Genomic DNA, 19,229 nt, shown 5'->3' on the forward strand with positions numbered 1-19,229 from the left:
ATATTTTGGTCCCTTCCTTACTCATCACAGCTTCATAAAGTCTCTATACCTTTTCATAGTATTTTGTAATGACCATCCCTCAAGCTGGTCTCCCACCTCCATCTCTTTCCCACTCTTAGAGTGCAATCCTATGCAGAGTTACTCCAGTCTAAGCCCATTGAAGTCAATGGCCTTAGACTGGAGTAACTGCATAGGATTGCACTTAGTCTCAATCTTCCTCCTTGACATATTGTATGACACTCCTGACTTTTCTGCCTCTATAAAACATGTTTTTTCATTGAATTCTCTCTTTTGGGCTCCTTTTTCTCATTTCATACATCCTGATGTCTACAGTTGCATCTTTTCCCAGCATATTTCTTCAGAGCCAACCAAATTGAGACTTTTCTCAATTTTTCATTGCCTTTCCCTTTGATGAAGGGATGCTATTTCATAGTCTCACTCTCTCCAAGCTTTCTTTCTCTAGATCTGCTGTTCTCTCAGTGAGTTTTATAGAAAGAAAGCTGGGCTTTGCCAACGTCTGAGGTTGCTGGTTTGCTCCGTACCCTGTTTTCTTATAATATGAAGAATATGCAGGTGGTTTGGCATTTATGCATGATAAGAATGAAAGGGAAATGACCTATGAAAAGAGGGGGGCATATCTCCACACTTCCACTCCTTGCTGTTTATGGAATATGCAGATGTAGACATGGAAGAATCAGCTGCACCAGTAAGGATTTATTCCAGGCAACCCTGCTTTCCTTTCCTCTCAGCCCAGTTTGGCAGCTGATTGGCAGTGTAGGAAGAGGTGGGAGGAGATTTGTATTTGTATTTTGGAACATACCACCAGGGACCAGGATGGAACAGGAATCCTTCTAGACAGGAGGTTGTGCTGGTGGCCTGCCTGATCAAGTTGATTACTACTTACTGGACCTGACAGACTGGCTGATTAGCTATTCCAGTCAGTAGCCTTTCCCCATATTTTTCTACATATAGATTTTTCTTCATCTGCTACCATCTGGTAAATATAGGAGGTATTGGATTTTGTATGATAGTATTCTTCAGCCCATTATGTATGTTTGTTAAGATACTAAATCAGAGGACCTAAAACTGACTTGAATGAATAGTGGAGACGGAAGAAAGCAGGGAGGTGACATAAAAGAAAATGGGTATGGTTTTAATCTTTTAGAAACAGTGGAGATCCTAATTTGGATTTTTCTCCCCCCTCGTTTTGGTAGATTGGATTGTTTCTCGAAAGATCTCTCAGAAATACCACCAGCAACTTAAAGAATGGCAGCAGGAGTAGCAGCTTGGTTGCCTTTTGCTCGGGCAGCTGCTATAGGATGGATGCCAGTGGCCACAAACCCCATGCCGAATGCTCCTCGGCAGGAGAGGAAGCGAAGCCAGGACTCCCTAATTGTGCTGAATGTCAGTGGTACCCAGTTCCAGACCTGGCTGGACACCCTGGAACGCTATCCTGACACCCTGCTGGGCAGCTCAGAGAGGGATTTTTTCTACCATCCAGAGACACAGCAATACTTTTTCGACCGGGACCCTGACATCTTCCGGCACATCCTCAATTTCTATCGTACAGGGAAGCTACACTATCCCCGTCAAGAGTGCATCTCAGCCTACGATGAGGAGCTGGCATTCTTTGGTATAATCCCTGAGATCATTGGTGATTGCTGCTACGAGGAATACAAGGATCGACGACGGGAAAATGCTGAGCGTCTTCAGGACGATGCTGATCAGGATAACGCAGATGAAAGCAATTTGCCCTCCATGACAGCTCGACAAAGGATGTGGCGGGCCTTTGAGAATCCGCACACCAGCACACTGGCCCTGGTCTTCTACTATGTAACGGGCTTCTTCATTGCAATTTCTGTCATTGCCAATGTGGTGGAGACAGTGCCCTGTGGGGTAAGTCCTGGTGCCATCAAGGAGCTGTCCTGTGGAGAGCGCTATGACGTGGCTTTCTTCTGCCTGGATACAGCCTGTGTCATGATCTTCACGGTTGAGTATCTGTTGCGTCTAGTGGCTGCTCCGAGCCGTTACAAGTTCGTGCGTAGCGTAATGAGCATCATTGATGTAGTGGCTATTATGCCCTATTACATTGGTCTTGTGATGACCAACAATGAGGATGTCAGTGGGGCCTTTGTAACGCTGCGTGTCTTCCGGGTCTTCCGGATCTTTAAGTTTTCCCGCCACTCACAGGGTTTACGTATCCTGGGCTACACTCTGAAAAGTTGCGCGTCTGAACTTGGCTTTCTCCTCTTTTCTCTCACTATGGCCATCATAATCTTTGCTACAGTTATGTTCTATGCTGAGAAAGGCTCATCGGCCAGCAAATTCACCAGCATCCCTGCTGCCTTCTGGTATACCATTGTCACTATGACTACCCTTGGGTGAGTGCATTTGGGTTATGTATTTTAGTGATTATCTGTTGTTTAAAAAGTCCGATAAGAAAAGCGAGAATGTATATCTGAACAAACAGGTGGTTATGATCCATTTATGGTAACACACACTTGTATGATAGATCAGAAGGACTGAAAATCTGTAAGATAGGACATCCTCATAGTATTATGCCAGTGTTAATGTTTTTGTGAGGGGTCACTCACCTGCTTCCTTTCATAGCTAAAGTAGTGGGAGAAGTTGTCTACATTCATACGAGAAAGAACAACTATATTTTTACCAAGTTCACTCTGACTTCAGCAAAGTTAAGGTTAAAACTCCAACTGGATCAGAATCAATATGATGCCCATCGATTTACATGCATGCATGTTAATGAATTAGACATTCTGATTGTCATGTTTTTAGCTATGTTTCTAAGTATATGCTAAAGATAGTTCTAGTTGTACATATTACTCCTGCATTGTGATAACTTAATTCAACATTATTTATCCACGACATATTGAAATTTATGTCGGGAGTCCTATAGTTTAGGAAGGCTGGTTAGTTTATCAAGGTTATTTTATGGCAAATCTAGCGGTCTCTATGCAGAGTTGTACAAGTGTATTTGATTTCAATGGAACATGATTCAACACAAGATAAGGTGTCATTCAGAGGGAAGGGAAGTTCATCCCTGTTTAAATCTCTCATTTAAAGTGTTGGTTCTCAAACACTGAAATCCTAAACAGGGTTACTCCAGTCTAAGCCCATTGATTTCAGTAGGCTTAGACTGGAGTAACTTGGCTTAGGATTTCACTGTAAGGTGCTTAACTGGCAGGACTGGGTGTAAACCTAGTTAATTTGATAAGCCAGCCTTTCATAATATGCTTACATTGTTACAGCTTCTTTGTAAAATCTGAGTTTTTTAAAAAAAGTATTTTATTGCTACAACTCTCCCATGTATCCTATCAAACAAGCTAGATAACTGAATCAGAAAACGTATATATCATTTTATTTTAAAAGTTAACAATGCATTACTAGTTGGAGTTACATTAATTGATTTTAATGGATTTACAGTGGTGTAACTCTGCTTAGCACTAAGTGTAAGATCATCTCTGTGTTTTACTTTATCAAAATTAAAGTAAGTAATTGATTACCTCAAAATCATCACAGCATGAACTGTGCTCTTTACAAAGAGGTATGAGCATAGCATCCCAAGAAGAGGGACAGAGTTCCTTGCCATCAATTCTTTGATAACAAATTGGGAAAATGATTTTGGACATGAAATACCAGCTTCTCACAGAGAAAACTTGGCATTTAGGGCCAAGCTACACATGACGAATGACACTTGAATGGCAAGTGGATTGAGTGGAGGGCAAGTGAACAGGGAGAAATACACTTGCCGTTCAAGTGTCATTCGTCATGTGTAGCTTGGCCCTTAGTAAAAGGTAGTGAACTGAATTGCCTCCATATATTGTATTTTTACTGTACCTTTAAGTTTGCTTCACATACAGGGCAAAGTAGAGCCACTCAGACCCTACTGCTTTGAAAAGAAGAGATTTACAGTGCCGTCCTAAACTGAGTCAAACCCTTCTAACCCACTGAATTCAGTGAACTTAGAAAGGCATAACTCTGCTTAGGATTGTACTGTAAAGCGTGCACTTAACTCTTTCATTGAAATCAGTGTAATGTAATAACATTTAAGTCTGGCTGGATCGTGCTGGTAAATCAGAATGCAATTGGACGGGATGGTGGTAGTACTGCCTTTTATTTAAACTAGTTATGAATGAACTTGGGCGTGGTGTCCAACCTTAAGAGCAAACGCTGTGTGTTGTTGGGGGTACTGATCTTTCTCCAGTCTGCCACAGCTCTATATCCCTTGCAGCCAGGCTCATTTGTGGTATCTCAGTCTTGTTGAGAGAAAAGTGAGTGGAGGGACAAGTCTGTGGGAAGGATTCAACACTTCATTCTGTGCAACCCTCACACTGTTAAAATTAGTGTTCCCATCTGAAAATTAGATAAATTGATTCTAATATTTACCACTATAGATGAAGTCTAATAATATGGTCAATAATTGTTACAGCTCAGCTTCTGTTTAAGACTATATTAATCGTAGGCTGTACCATCTGGATGGTCTTGTCCATGGTACTGAAAGGGATATATTTTTTTTAAATCTGAACCTTATGGTGATTTGTTGCTCCAAGCAGGAAATCTCTTCTTCATATTATTGTTACTTAGTGGTCTAATAGTGGCAGATGTTATCATTAGATAGATAGCAGTGTTCTCCTACTTCAAGCTCTTTAAAAATCCTCAGGCTATATTGTGTGAAAAAACCTGTTCACATTGACCTTCTCTTGGAAGCTTAGAAAACAGAATTCCTATGTTACCTCCTTTTGTTAACACATATACTTGCTTGAATTATCCAGTAGTTCTATGAATGTTATTACTAGTCTTAGTGAAAAAGAAGATTGCTAATACAAGAAAATATATTGACATTAACCCTGGGATATGGAGTTTTGTTGACCAAAGGTATTCAAATTATTGTAAAATTCAAGGTAACAAAATAATATAGCAAAGTATAACCTTAGCAATACTTACATTATTAATTTTCAATGGTATTTTCTATGAATGGTATTTTCAAAAGAAGCAACAAATAGAAGCTGGAAATATCAGACATAAAAGGCAAAGATCTTAAGCATTATTGATTTCTAAAAATGAATGTTACATGCTCCAGTATTCCATTAGAAAACCTTTATTTTACATGGATGTTTTTTTTCAAATCTGTCTTTAAGACTTGTCTGTACAGAAACATATTTTGTTAATTATTGATCATGTGAAATGAATTCTTAGATTGCTGGTAGCAGCTGCTGAGAAAAGCTGCAAAGCCTTATGAAAGTTGATTATAAGTTAAAGACTATGTACACTGTAGAGACTGGCTATTATTCTGGGCATTTTTTCCTGAGACAGTAGGGATATTAAATGTCAAGCCTGGTAATTTGAGAACTTATGCTGTGAGCAGAGCTACATTTCTCAGTTCTACATGATTGCTGTGCAATTAAACAGTCTTCTAAAAGCACTGTAGATTACACTTTCTTTTTACAGAGCCCTACTCATGTTAAATATTGCTATATTTTAACCTCCATGGACAATTCAGATTTTAATTCTCTCAGACAAGAAGGGGATTAAAATGGTGGCTTACACCTGTTGAAATTGCAACCAAAGCAAACTTATATAGTTGTGTCCCCAAATTGGAGATATCTATACACATTCATGTTAGAATTTGCCACTTTCTGTTGCTACAACATAGATCTATTGTATTTAATGTTGGCAGTACTTAAGATATTAATTATTCCATCATGAAGACTCTGGCTGCTAACATTCGGATGAAATGAGAATGTGTATTTACACGTCCTTGTGCCAGAGAGGAAAGAAAACTGTCTGCTCCTCTCCAAGCACCAGGTGCACTGAAACGCCGAAGGGCGGAGTGGCAAAAGAGTCCAGCCTAGCTCCGCCCACCGCGCACAGCCCCATTTCCAGGGCGAGCACCTCTGCTGCCTCCTCCTCCATCTGGAGGGGCAAAACACGGCTCTCACCTGCAGCAGCTGTTGCCACCGGCTGGGAGTGCCATATTGTATATTTAGTGAGTGTTATAGTTTACATGCTACCACATTTTTTAATCTTCAGCTGTCGAACATGCACATCTTGTGGCAGGCAGATCACAACTAATCCACCAGGTAATGTTTTTTATGTGTACAATGTATACCTGTGCCTGATGACATTTCACTTAGACAGTAGATTTTTGAAAGTTATTTGTAAACAAGACTTTGGATTTCCGTTGCCATTTTGTTGTGGTTAAATAGTTTTTCATATTGAAGATATAAAGTTGCTTTTTTTACCTATGGTATTATAAATATTGTTTTTATTTCCAGTCCATTTTGCGCTAAAAGTAGAGAGTGCCTAAAAGTGCCCCCCCCAATCTCTGGACCCCTTTGTTTTCACTAAATTTTCTGATAACCACTTAAAGCATCTGCATATTGACTGTAGAGGTTACCATCCGCATAAACATCTTTTCTTCCATGAATTCAAAGACTGAGGAATAAACTTACATTGCTATCTACAGTACATACGTAGCCAATTATTGCAATGTATATCTCAGCAATGTTATGGATAACCAGCTTTTTGAACTGAAGAAACAGATTCTCCTTGGTCAATCTGACTGAGGCTTCCTACTATGAGGTGGTCATAGCTTGGCCTGAGAACATCCAAATGAAGAAACTGACAGTGGTATCTGAAATGTGAAAACCAAACTGAGAAACAGTCACCTAATTTATTCCTTTGCAGATGACCTTCCCAGAGGCCAGATTTCTCCAGAGTCACAAAGGTCTCTAGAGGACTTTTTGCCTCTGGAGACATTTCTTGAAGCTGGGACATATTAATACCGTGAGGGCATCTGTTACAAGAGGCAGAAAGGTAGTATTTTTTAAAAAATAAACTCATGGGCTGGCTTCTTTGTTTATTTCATGGCTTTTGCCATTTGGGAGATGCTGCTACAAGAAGAAGCAAGGCATGGTTTTTGTGGCACTTACCATCCTTTCCAATGTGACTGTGAGTGCCACCTACCAAGAAATGAAGTGTCTCTTTGCCAGATCAGAGCTAGCTGTATATCTGGTACTTAATGGCAGTAGTCATTATTAACACATACAGCATAGCAGAGTTGCACAAAGCTTCCACAAGGAACACAATGTGGTTGAAGGGTGCATCTTAAATAGATAGGACTAAGTATGATTCACCTTTATGGTATTCTGATTGCATTTCAGTTTCAACTGAGATATCAATATTGGCACTACTGCATGTCTAACATATCATCAAAATTTTAGAATGAGATTGCTGTTAGTCACTACTTCTATACTGAAAAGACTTGTTGATTTTCCAAGCATAGGATGCTTCTGTATGAGGGTTATCATAGCTGAATTAATATGGAGTTTCCATGCCCTGAGTCCATATGCAAAATCACTGTGGGAGCCATTCGAACAAGATATGCTCATGTATACCACTAAAGTGGCAGAATCTTGGTGTGTGCCATACTGTGTATCATACTGAAAATAAGCATTTCTGTTTTTCAGTGCTTACAGTCAATAAGTTCCTTGTGTGTAGTAAACCAGGACAACAGAAGAGGGCTAAGTGTAATCTTTGTCTTGACATGCTAGTTTTCTGCGGGTGGGTTTTATATGGGAGACTATTCAGATACACAGCCCTCGTCCTGCTACAGCCCGAAAGGATCCTCTCCAACATTATACTACTTCCAACTATCAGCTTATTCTTCTTGAACTGTAAACTGGCTGTGGAAATTCACATTCATGCATAGCAAGAAATTTGGTCAAGGAAGAAAGAAGCTCTCAGAATTAGCATAGAACAACAACAATAACAACAACAACAATTTAGAAAGGAAAGAGACAAATATTTCTAAACAAAACCTAATGCATTTTGAGCCATAAGTAGCCCTTTAACAGTAAGCCATCACAGTTTATTATTTAAGTCTACACCTTCAATATATGTCTCTGATGAAGAATCAATTGTGTCTTGAAATACATTTTGTACATTTCAGATGAATGGTCCATGATATCTGTAGCAACAAAATAAAACAGGAGTCTAGTGACTAACAAAGACTAACAAAATTTATTCCAGCATGAGTTTTTGTAACAAGTATGCACTTCACAAATCTCATAAAAGCTAATGTTGTAATAAATTTGTTAGTTTTTACAGGGTCACTGGACTTTGTTTTGTTTTGCAAATTTGACTCTACATACTACCAGAAAAGATCAAGGTTCCATTTGCTATTCGGTAATAGTTTTTATTATAAAAACAAATAGGGAGTTGAAGTGAGTTAATCTACCTGGCATAATGATCATGATGATTTTAATACTGTTGTTTTTTGTTATTTATATAGAGTTTAAAATATAGATGCACACTTTTCAAAGTAACAAGCAAATAAAAAGTACGGTGGCCCTTGCCCAAAGGAGCTTGCAGTGTAAAATTGGACAAAGGGTAAAACAAGAAAGGGAGATGTAAGGTTTCCAGAAAGGAATCTCAGTATGCAGAGACACATATTTAGGTTTGCAATCCTAAACTGAATCATACTTTTCTAAGTTCACTGATGTTAAAATAGGTATAACTCAGCTTAGGCATTTCAAAAGAGGAATAACAAATTCATTCAGCGACTTTGTAGAAAAACGTAGATTATGAGGAGGTATTTAAAGGCAGAGAGGGAGAGGTGGCACCATGCCAGATTCATAGGGGCAATGATATGGGAAGTTGTTTAAAGGATTTTACAATAGAACTGCAGGAGAGAAGCTCAAGCATATAGCAAAACAAAGGGAGCAATCCTAAATGGGTCTATTCAGAAGGAAGCTGCATGTTATTTCCAGGCAAGTGTCTTTAGAACTGCAGCCAAAAATTTGGAAAGATAGGGTGGGACAAGGCCATGTAGAGTTTTATTGGCAAGGGCAAAGAATTTCTGTTGGCTATGGAAGGGGGAAAGGCAGACTAATGCCAGAATATGGCTAAGAGAGGAAGTCGTCCACCAATGAACTGTTAACTTGGCCAACCTGCACCTAGCATGAGGGATTTTTTTATTGTTCCATGCGGCTACAGTTCGGTAACAGATATTCCATTTTTCTTCCCTTTTGTCAGATATAGATGGAATCTGGTTTTCTAGCAGCCAACTCATTATGAGTCAAAAATAACAATTCAGCTGGTGCTGTGGAGGTCAAAAGGCAGGTACAACAACAAATACTGTGTGGCAATACTAACAGTGTGAGTTTTCACATTTGATCATGACAGCCAGAGCACGAGTTATTGATTATAGACCCATTATTCAAGTGGTGCTCTGTGATACTAGAATGAGACCAAGGCTGCAATCTTAAATACATTTACTAAAAGATAAATCCCAGTCAGCTTGGGTCTCATTTAAATGGCAAAATATCCCAGAATATCAAATAAATCAAATAGCATTGGAGGGGAAATCAAGTTCCTGACCAAACTGTAATATTAGTGTTCAGAATGTTTTTGTTATGTATGCATTTGTTTGGGAAGGGTAATTACACTGTTAAATGAAACTTTTAAAAAACTCTTAAAATGAAATATTTATCTTCTTGACATGTACAATATTTCACATGCACAAGACAAAATACCTGCAGTGTTTATTATTTACCAATAAGCTTTCCTGGAGTTGTCGCTTATTATTTCATCTAGGATTTTGTTTCTTTACGTGCCTAACAGTGCCATCCTAAGTGGAGTTATATCATCTTAAGCTCTTTGACTTCAGTTGACTTAGAAAGGTGTATCTCTGCTTAGGATGGTGCTGTAAATCTCTGCAGAGTTACACTAATTTTACATCAAACTGAGTATGAAGAAGATTGGCAGTCTGTTGTAAGAATACAGAAATAATTACTTAAAATAACACAAATGAAACCACTCCCCAACCCCACTGTCTAGTCTATTGTTGTGTTGATAGTGATACCAGTAAGGAAAACATGCTGTATATTATTGTGCCCTATTAGACTGTCATTTTTAGCTCAGTTGCATTAGCCACACTGAATGCTTTTGCATTTGAGTCTTGTGCTTTAATCCAGCAAGAATGGTCTAGGCATGTAACCAGTTTTCAGTGTGAGTCGCAGATACATATATGAGTCTGGATGCGCATTGTCTGGCACACTAAGCCCTTCTGAATGGATGCATCTGTCGTTGCAAATGGAATGTACATTTACATCTGCATTAGGTAGGGTTGCCAGCTCCGAGTTTGGAAATTCCTGGAGATCTGGGGGGTGAAACCTGGAGAAACGTGGGGAAAGTGGGGTTTGGGGAGGGAAAAGACCTTGGCATGGCATAATTCCATAGAGTCCACCCCCCAAAGTAGCCATTTTCTCCAGATGAATTGATCTCTGTGGCCTGGAGACCAGTTGTACTTCCGGGAGGTCTCCAGCCACTACCTGGAGGCTGGCAGCCCTTGCATTAGGTGTGACTAGCTGTCAGTGATTACAGGCACACCAGGGCCATGGTGGCTTAAAACTGCAATAATTTGAAAATATCATCATCAAAACAATTATAAGGATGGAAGCTAGTTTTCATATTACAGAGCACAAAACAAATTCAGAGAGATCCAAAATCATTTGGGTTTTGGAGAACAGTAAATAGGCTCCTCAGACCATTTAAATATCATTCTAATATATTGAATTAAATAAATACTAGTGTGATAGAAAATGTTCTCCACTTTTCTGAGGCAGAAACTGATGGGCAACAGATGTTGAAATAACAATATAGATGACACATTTGCATAAGTAAGTTATTATTAATCATAAAATGTACGTATAGCAATAACAAAGAAGATCATTTAATGACTGTGGCTTCAATCTTAAGAAAGGCTTTCCTGTGAGTACATCCCATTGAGTAAAATTGGACTGAGTAGACCTGCTTAGGACTGTTCCTTATGAGCATAATCTAGCCAAACTTAAACATATTTAAGTCCCACAGACTTCAATGGGAAAATTAAGCACATGATTAATCAGAGTGATGCAGCTGGCTTGCTCTAAACACACATGCTTAACTCTCTCCGATTAAAATCAATGGATCTTAAGTGCTTAATTTGAGCCCATTAGCTCAATTTAAATTCAGCATATACTCATGAAGCTACCTTTTACTGAGATAGTACTCTTAGCTTACTTTTTTTTTTTTGGTTGCTAACTTGCTACAAAGAAAATGTGCCCATCTTCATTCATAAGCATAATAGTGTTTTAGGGATAAGGTATATCTCTTAGAGCAAATCTTCAAATGGAAGGCTTTTTGTGGTTTAAGATTTTTGGACCAAAATATACAGACCAATCTGCAGCTATAGAATGAACTGAGCTATGAGCTGGCAATGAATCAACTATAGTCCATGCTGACATCATAGATCATGATGTGATCAAGTTACACAATCAAGTTAAGGATGTAACATATTAATATACTTTGACCCAATTAATTTTACTGAAACAAAAATCAACCAAAATAAGTACTTGAGTGTACATGGACATGGATCTGACGGACATATATGACTATAAAAATAAAACAAAAGCCTTAGTGTACAGAGAGAGCAAATTCTCCACAAATACCAGAATAATCTTTATTCAAGTATCCACATCCTGAAGCCCAGGGCTTTTTTTTCAGCTGGAACGCAGTGGAACGGAGTTCCAGCACCTCTTGAAAATGGTCAAATGGCCAGTGGCCCCGCCTCCTGATCTCCAGACAGAGGCATGGAGGGCAATCTAAACTCCCTTCTGTCTGGAGATCAGGAGGTGGGGCCACTGGCCATGTAACCATTTTCGCCGAGGGCAATTTAAACTTTAAAAAACTCCCCCCTTGTTCCAGCTGACCCAAAGTGACATCATCATGCGGTACTGAGTTCCACCCCCTCTTTTCCCAGGAAAAAAACCCTGCTTAAGCCAATATGTGTTTTCTGTTTTTATTTGTTCATATGGGTATGCTTTACTTCATTTCGGATTTTTGAGTAGCACGCTCTTCCATTTTGTTCCCACAGTAACCCTGTTAAGTAGGTTGGGCAGAGGGAAAGTGACTGGCTTAAGATCACTCTATAAGCTTCATGGCTGAGTGGGGCTGTGAATCTGGGTCTCTCTGGGCCTAGTCCAACACTATTCTGCCTCAAAACAAAATTCCCTGTGTTCATGGTCTCTGCAGATACCAAGGGAAGAGTAATGAGGCAGAAACTGTGGGAAAGTGGGATGCGGAGAGAATTGCAACTTCTCTCTCAGACTGTTAATAGGAATTCCTGAGTATCAGTTTATGGTCCAAAGGAGTGTGACCAATACTTGATCACAAAATCTACTGTAATTTGAGCCTGTGATTATCCCTCGAATGTATGAATAGATCCTTGCATGAAGGCCACTGTTTATTTATGTACTCCAATTTTTAGTCCTCACTTCCTCCAAGGATCTCGGGTAACATACATCTGTCTCCTCTCCTCCATTTCACTGTCACAATAACTGTGTGAGCTAGGTTGGGCTTTGAGAGTGTGATTGGTCCAAGGTTGCCCAGCAAGTTTCATAGCAGAATAGGGATTTGAATCTGGGTCTCCCAGATCCTAATGCAACACTTTACTCACTACCCCAAGGTGGCTGTGCTGTACTGCTGCATGCAACGATGTTTAGAAAAAATCCGTAATTATCATGGGTGATTTTTCTGAATCAGATCTCAGCTGATGACATTAATCCTATAGGAAGATTATCTTCACCCTGAAAAAAAAAGTATGAGCATCTGAACATTATGTCAGAAAATGTTAATGTTTATTTTGTCATGAATACCCATGTTTGAAAGCCAACTTGTAGGGCTGCCTTACTCAGCACAGATGTTCTCCAAAGATCATATCAAGTGTGCCGTATTTGACACTGACATAGCATCCAGGCTACAAGAAATCCTCAGTTCAAATCATATCCCACTCAAATCATATCCCACTCACAAACTTACCAATTTGCCTCAACCAAACCATTATTTTCTCAGCCCCTACTTTCTTTCTGTGATGGGGAGATGTGCATGCAAAAAACAAAATGGTGGATTTGTGTATTTTGTCTTTTTTAAAAAATAATAATAATTGAGTTCTATAATATCAGAATTAAAGCTAGCCATTTTAGAAAATCCATCCAGTTGTTTCCATTAGTTTCAATCGGAAATGCATATTTACAAATACCATGTCTTTACCCACCACTGGCCATACATTTGGGATGAAATTCTCAAGGATTGCATCACTCAGCCATGGAATCTTTCTTCCAAATTTCAACAAAATAGAAGACATCCTATAGGGAAAACATACGCATTCTAGAATTAAGATTCTCCCTTGCACCCTGGACATAGGAAGGTGCGAATCTGCATGCAAGTGAACCTTTCCAGAACTCCCCCCGCACCCAAAGAAATCAGTGCCTAGTGAGAAGTGCTACATCCTGACTCCTCCTGTCCTTTCATTGGGAAATGTTTGTCATTTCCTTCAGCATTTTCCTTTAAGCTGGCTTCTGCATTGGAGCCTGGGTGGGAGAAAATACACTTCAAACAGCAGAGAACCGTAAGGAAAAGTGAGAGCAGGTTTAGCTGGTTTACCCATGCATTCTAGTTTCTTTAAAAATAGACCTTGCCCATGTCACGAAGGAGCAAAGCCTGGGCCTTTCTCTCTGTGCTCACCAAGTATTTGTAGCCAGAGTACCTACCAGTACAAATGCAAAAAAAAGCATTTACCTTTGTTGCCTGCAGAGCAGGTGGGCTGCCTGTCTATGGCAGTGTTGGGGGCTGGGGAAGTTGGGGAAGTTTAAGCTCCTGCCTCTGTCCCCTCTCAGATTTGCAGATTGGGCTGCCAACTCCACCTTGGGAAATTCCTGGAGATTTAGGGATGATGCCTAGAGAGGAGGAGTTTAGAGTCAGGAAGGAGCTCAAAGTGGATTTGATACCATAGAGTCCACCCTCCAAAGCTGTTATTTCCTCCAGGGGAACTGAGCTCTGTAGTCTGGAGATCAATAGTTCTTCTGGGAGAATTCCAGGAAGTTGGTAAGCCATCACCTGGTCTTTCTATTTAGTGGGGAGCTACAGAGTTCCCCTTTACCCCCCTCCCCTATTTGCCCATCTTGTCAGCATGTTCAAATAAAGCCCTGTTCAGCAGTGCGGCCCCAGAGAAAAAAGTAGCCCATTCATGGGGGAGACAAAGGCATAACCGCACCTCCTGTATAGTCCCATGTGGCTGTTACGTTCTTCAGATGGCCTTGTCTTTGTAATTCCCTGTCCTAAGATTTTCTGTATGGCAACAGTTGGGTTGCAGAGGGCACACTGATGCTGTCTTCATGAAGGCTTGTATTCCAGAGGGCATTTGGTGAAGGGTCTTCTGGCAGAGTTAGCTATTTTTTAACTGTGTGTTTCTATCACTATTAATCTTGTTGCTGGACACTTTGGTCATTTTTAGTTTCAGGCACAAGAGTGCTTTGACTCTCAAAAGTTCATACACTAAAAATCTTTTTGGTCTCTAAAGTGCCAATGGACTCAAATCCTTTCGTTGTTTTTGTATCCTTGCTTATTTGTTAGGCACCTTGAATCAGAAAAGATAAAGCAGGATATAAAATGTTTTAAATAAATAAATTAAATATTTATTCAGACCCCTGGTGAGACAGCATAATAATTGATAGAAAGTGGAAATACTCTGCACAGCCATGGTAATTAGAATGATCCTATTCAGCAGGAAGATCTGCTAACTATTCTGGTTGGACAGCATCCCTGTGGAGCAAGTGCCTGTTGAGTCACTCTCTCCTTGGTGCACTTACTGTCTTCTTTTCCCAGGGACAATGAAGTACCAGAATAACTGTCAGACTGGAATAGTTCCAGATGCTTCCGAATGTTGGAAATAATTCAATTTGGATTTACTGTATTTACTTTATATACAGGTATACATAGGTTTTGGCAGATCTTGATTAGTAAATCTATGAACATATCCCTATTTATTTGTGTAGTGTTGTTGTAAGCCTTACTGAAATAATGAATACAAAGCATTTTGGTGTCTTGGTATTATACCATATAAATCCTAAATATTATTATTACTACTATTTATGGTTGAACAAAATATAGAAACTGATAATGCTGCTAAAAGAACCCCATTCTAATTAAAACTTTTTTGTACGCAGTCAGTCACCCTGAAACAGTCCTTTAGTTTTATGTCCTGGTCGATATCTTCTGAATTTACACCTAGGAGAATTACTTCTCCTAGACATAAAGAAATTGGCCCATCTGTAGGACTTACCATAAAGTGAAAAAGGTTGTTCATTTATGTTCCATTTTATTTTGATCTGGTCTTTATAATAGGAGTTGAAAATATATTATAATGGCGCAGAGAGTTTACAATCGATTTTTGTAATCTCTATCTATACAGCTTGCAACCTGCTAACATTTCCTTGAGCTGCCTTTATCAGTTGTGGGCAGGAGCTACAAGGCTGTGTCAAGAAAAGCTTAGGAATAAAGTTGATGTATTTTGCTATGGTGAATTTCAGCTTCAGAGAAATAAGAGAGACATCGCCTATCACAAAATTAGAAGAAAGCCAGTATATGCTGGCTTTTGAAAAGGAGTTTAATCTGATCACCAATATGAACCAAAGCATTTTCATATGAAGATCATTGTAATGAAACTTCACTGGGCTGAAAATATTTTCCCCTTCAATTACTGTAGAACCAATGTTAATGTTATACAGCAATAGAGGTGATTCAGTCTTTAAATGATTTCTGCCTTTTTCCTTCCAGGAAATTTTCATAACATTTTCCTGGTAATTAAGATGCTGCACAAACATTTTGCTCCGGTGAAAAACACCATTCAGCTTGGACTAGACATGTTTAGTGAGGACTCTAATATGTCCAGGAAGCTGACAGGAGAGCTGAGGATTCAGTTCTTCCTAACTTATCTTGACAGAAGATTGGTGTTATCATCAACAGTTTGACAGGGTATACAGTCCCATGTCTACATAGGACTTTTCTGCCTGGACATATTTGCATAGACAGATCCAGCAAGGAATACGCATGTGAAGTCTGCTTTTGTGCTCATATAGCCTCTCAGAAATATGACAGCAATATATCACCATATACGTGTCATGTTGGTATACACTACGCAATGGAAGTGGGTGTACACAGGGATCACAGCCACAGTCCTGCCTGACTAGCTGCTACTCCTCTCCAACTTCTGCTGCTGTTCTCCAAAATATGGCAATTGCCTTGCAGGATCAGATTCTCATGTTGTAGCCCCAGTAGAAACTGCAGATACTGTTCCAGTGCAACTCAATCTAAGGGCAGGGTAAAGACTGGCCCAGTGGATATACTGTATTCCCTAGGAAGTGATCCCACCATGTGGAACCCCCCTCCCCAACAGAAAGGAAGGAACAGGAAGAACAGCAAGAGCACCATAGGCAGATGCTGAAATCCACTCTGCTACTGTGGAATATTATTTGTTATTGCTATCTCTGAATTTTTACAGCAGCCCTCCAGTGGGGTAGAGGCCAGGATGAGCTCTAATCACAGTATACAGCCAATTGTTTTCAGAGGTGATAACACAACTAACTAATCTAATTATTCTGCTGTAGGGATACAGCTGTCTCACTCTAGGCTGGCTCCTGTACCACTACGTGCTGCTTTACAGACAATACACTTATCCCGCAAACGGACATGCCATAGTACGGACAGCTGTACCTGTGGTCATGCAGTCTGCTAGTGCAGCTTGCATAGGCACAGGAACCTTGCCAAAAGAAGAGACTTGGCAAGCCCATTCATCTGACTTGCTTTCAGAATTCTGTGTATGATGGGATTGTTTCACAGCTGTAGCCCTGGACAAATGACTTCACCATACATTAACTGAAAGGAGAGCAGAGGGTGAATGCATTGGCCCCATCCGTTTCTCTACATGATAGCTGGCTTGTGAGCATGACACCTACATTCAGAGGCAGTATACATATGTATGCTCCTTGGCTGTGATCGGGGATACTGCCTTCAGAACATTTCCTTCACATGGAGGTGCTGTGCTCATGAGCCGGGGATCATGTGGAGGTGGGGGCAGGGCCAGCGCTCTCGTGTCTACGTTCCCTCTCTGCACATTCAATCAGCATGCAGAGAGGTTGTGTATACAGAGTGTGTCTCTGAGTGGTCGATAAGAATCAGTTCTCATCCATGTTCATGATTGACCACAGATGTCTTCAACACTTGGAGGAAGCTACGAGCATCTTCCACTGTTTGCACAATTGTGCTGTAGCAAGGGGAAGGAAAGGCTTCCTAGATTCCTCAACCCGCCCCCCTCCCCCGCCCAGTCACTGTTGATGTCTAATATGCCATATAGCTTCCATGATTGGGGTGGAGCGAATCAGCATTAGGAGTATAGTGGAATGACCATGCTGACCTGCTCCATTTTTGCCCTCCGAGGCATCAAGGAGTTGTCCTGAGACTGCATCCAGTGATGGACCATTCTCCCAGCTCACTCAACTCTTGGAAGGGTTATCTTGGGCTTAATAACAACATAATAACATTCGATTTATATACTGCCCTTCGGGACAAGTTAACACCCACTCAGAGTGGTTTACAAAGTGTGTCTCCTTTGGTGCCTTGCTATCAGCTGGTTGATCTCAGAATTACCCACCAAGAGGGTCAGCACTACCAACTTCCCTTTTGTATTGCCAGTTAAAGGGTCTGCCTACTGCCTGTGTCTCTTGCTATATAACTGAGTACCATGGGAGTGGCTTACCACACTTGCACATTCCCAAGGAATCAACGGCCAAGCAACCAATCACCCCCCTTCCCTCCTCCTAGGTTTTGGCATTGTGTGTTTCTATATTTACATGTTTAATTGAATTATTTTGTATTATTTTAAATGCTTTTTCAATGTTCATGTCATCACTCTCTCTGTCTGACCCAGTGACTGATTCTGTATTCAGAGGATGAGCCTGAGGGAGCAGGGCCAGGGAGCCACGAGGACCGGCAGGATCAGGGAAGGCTTGATGTTGTAGAGGTGCCTGCTGACCACACTCCAGCAGCACCAGAGGCCAACTTGCCAGAGCCTGCAAGGGAAATCTTGCCACAGGCCTTGGAGATATCCACTAGGCCTCCACCAGGCAGGACGCTACCTATAGCCCCTCAGGTCCTGCTTCCAATCTGCAAGAGTGGCAGATGTTGGTCCCCTTGCTTCACTTTGGTTTTGGGGGGGGGCGGATTCAATTCCCTTGATTCAGTTTGCTCATTTTGGGCTAAGTTGCAACAGTGTCCCTTGCTTCAGTTTGGTTGGGGTGGAATGGGTGTGATTCTCTGGTGTGATGTTGGTTCCCTTGCTTCATTTTGGTTCTGGGAGGATTCCATTCCCTTGCTTCAGTTTGGTTCTGTTGGGCTTTCTCTACGATGAGCTTGCATTGGGGATTGTGCCTTGGCCATGGCAGCCTTGCCTTAGTGTATTTTTGTCATAGGGAAAAATGGAGGTGGCTGGTCAGTTTGCTCAGGAGGCACTTGAGTTTGGGGAGTGGCTTCAGTTTGGTTCTGTTGGGCTTTCCCTGGGTTGAGCTTGCATTGGGAATAGGCTTCTGGCCACTGACATACTTGCGAGCTTGCAAACTTGCTTGTTATAGAGAACAATGGAAAGTGGCTCAGGGAAGCTTGTTCAGGGGTGCTTGGGTAGTGGAGAGACTTAAGCTTGGTTCTGTTGTACTTTCTGTGTGTGGAGCTTGCATTTGAGAGTGTGCCTTTACCATGGTAGCCTTGGCCCAGTGTGTTTCTGCAGTGGGGGGTTAGATTCTTTGACTTTTTCCCATATGAAACAATGGAGTGGTTGGAGGCCCCTTATTCAGGGGCCCAGTCTTCCTGAAGCTGGGGTGGTATTTAGAGGACAGTCAGGAGTAGGATTGCTGCAAATTTGGTGGAGATTGCTTGAAAAATACCACCCCAGATAGGGTTCCCCATAGGGAATAATGGAAAGTGGCTGGGGACACCTTTTCAGGGGCTCATAGAATTGAACCCTGGGGGTCCAATTTTCCTGGAACTTGGTTGGTCTTTAGAGGACAGTCAGAAACAACTTCTCTGAAAATTAGATAAAGTTTGTTTGAAAAGTGATCCACCCAACCCCCTGGATAGCCCCCAGATAGTTTTCCCAATAAACACAGATTTCTCTGAGCCAGATTAGAGATTTTGGGAATCCTGGATTTTTCTGGGATTTCTAAATCGTGGATCTGGATATCCCAGAATTTTTTGGGGGTGCAAACCTCTACTCAATATCTTCCAGCAAGTACAGCTGAGCCAGATGAACACTCAGCCTATTTAGGCTGAGGCTTGTTACT

At 40.8% G+C, this 19,229-nt stretch overlaps 1 protein-coding gene across 1 annotated transcript in view; it reads left to right on the forward strand.

Annotated features, from left to right (window-relative positions):
- Positions 1–1,266: 1,266 nt before the first annotated feature.
- Positions 1,267–19,229, forward strand: part of KCND2 (potassium voltage-gated channel subfamily D member 2) — a 399,252-nt gene continuing 381,289 nt past the window's right edge. Inside the window, exon 1 of the mRNA XM_054988907.1 lies at positions 1,267–2,381. Within this exon, the coding sequence (XP_054844882.1) occupies positions 1,267–2,381 (1,115 nt within the window). The remainder of the gene's footprint in view (positions 2,382–19,229) is intronic.

The sequence above is a fragment of the Eublepharis macularius genome, chromosome 9 (genome assembly GCF_028583425.1).
Source record: "Eublepharis macularius isolate TG4126 chromosome 9, MPM_Emac_v1.0, whole genome shotgun sequence".
NCBI lineage: Eukaryota > Metazoa > Chordata > Lepidosauria > Squamata > Eublepharidae > Eublepharis > Eublepharis macularius.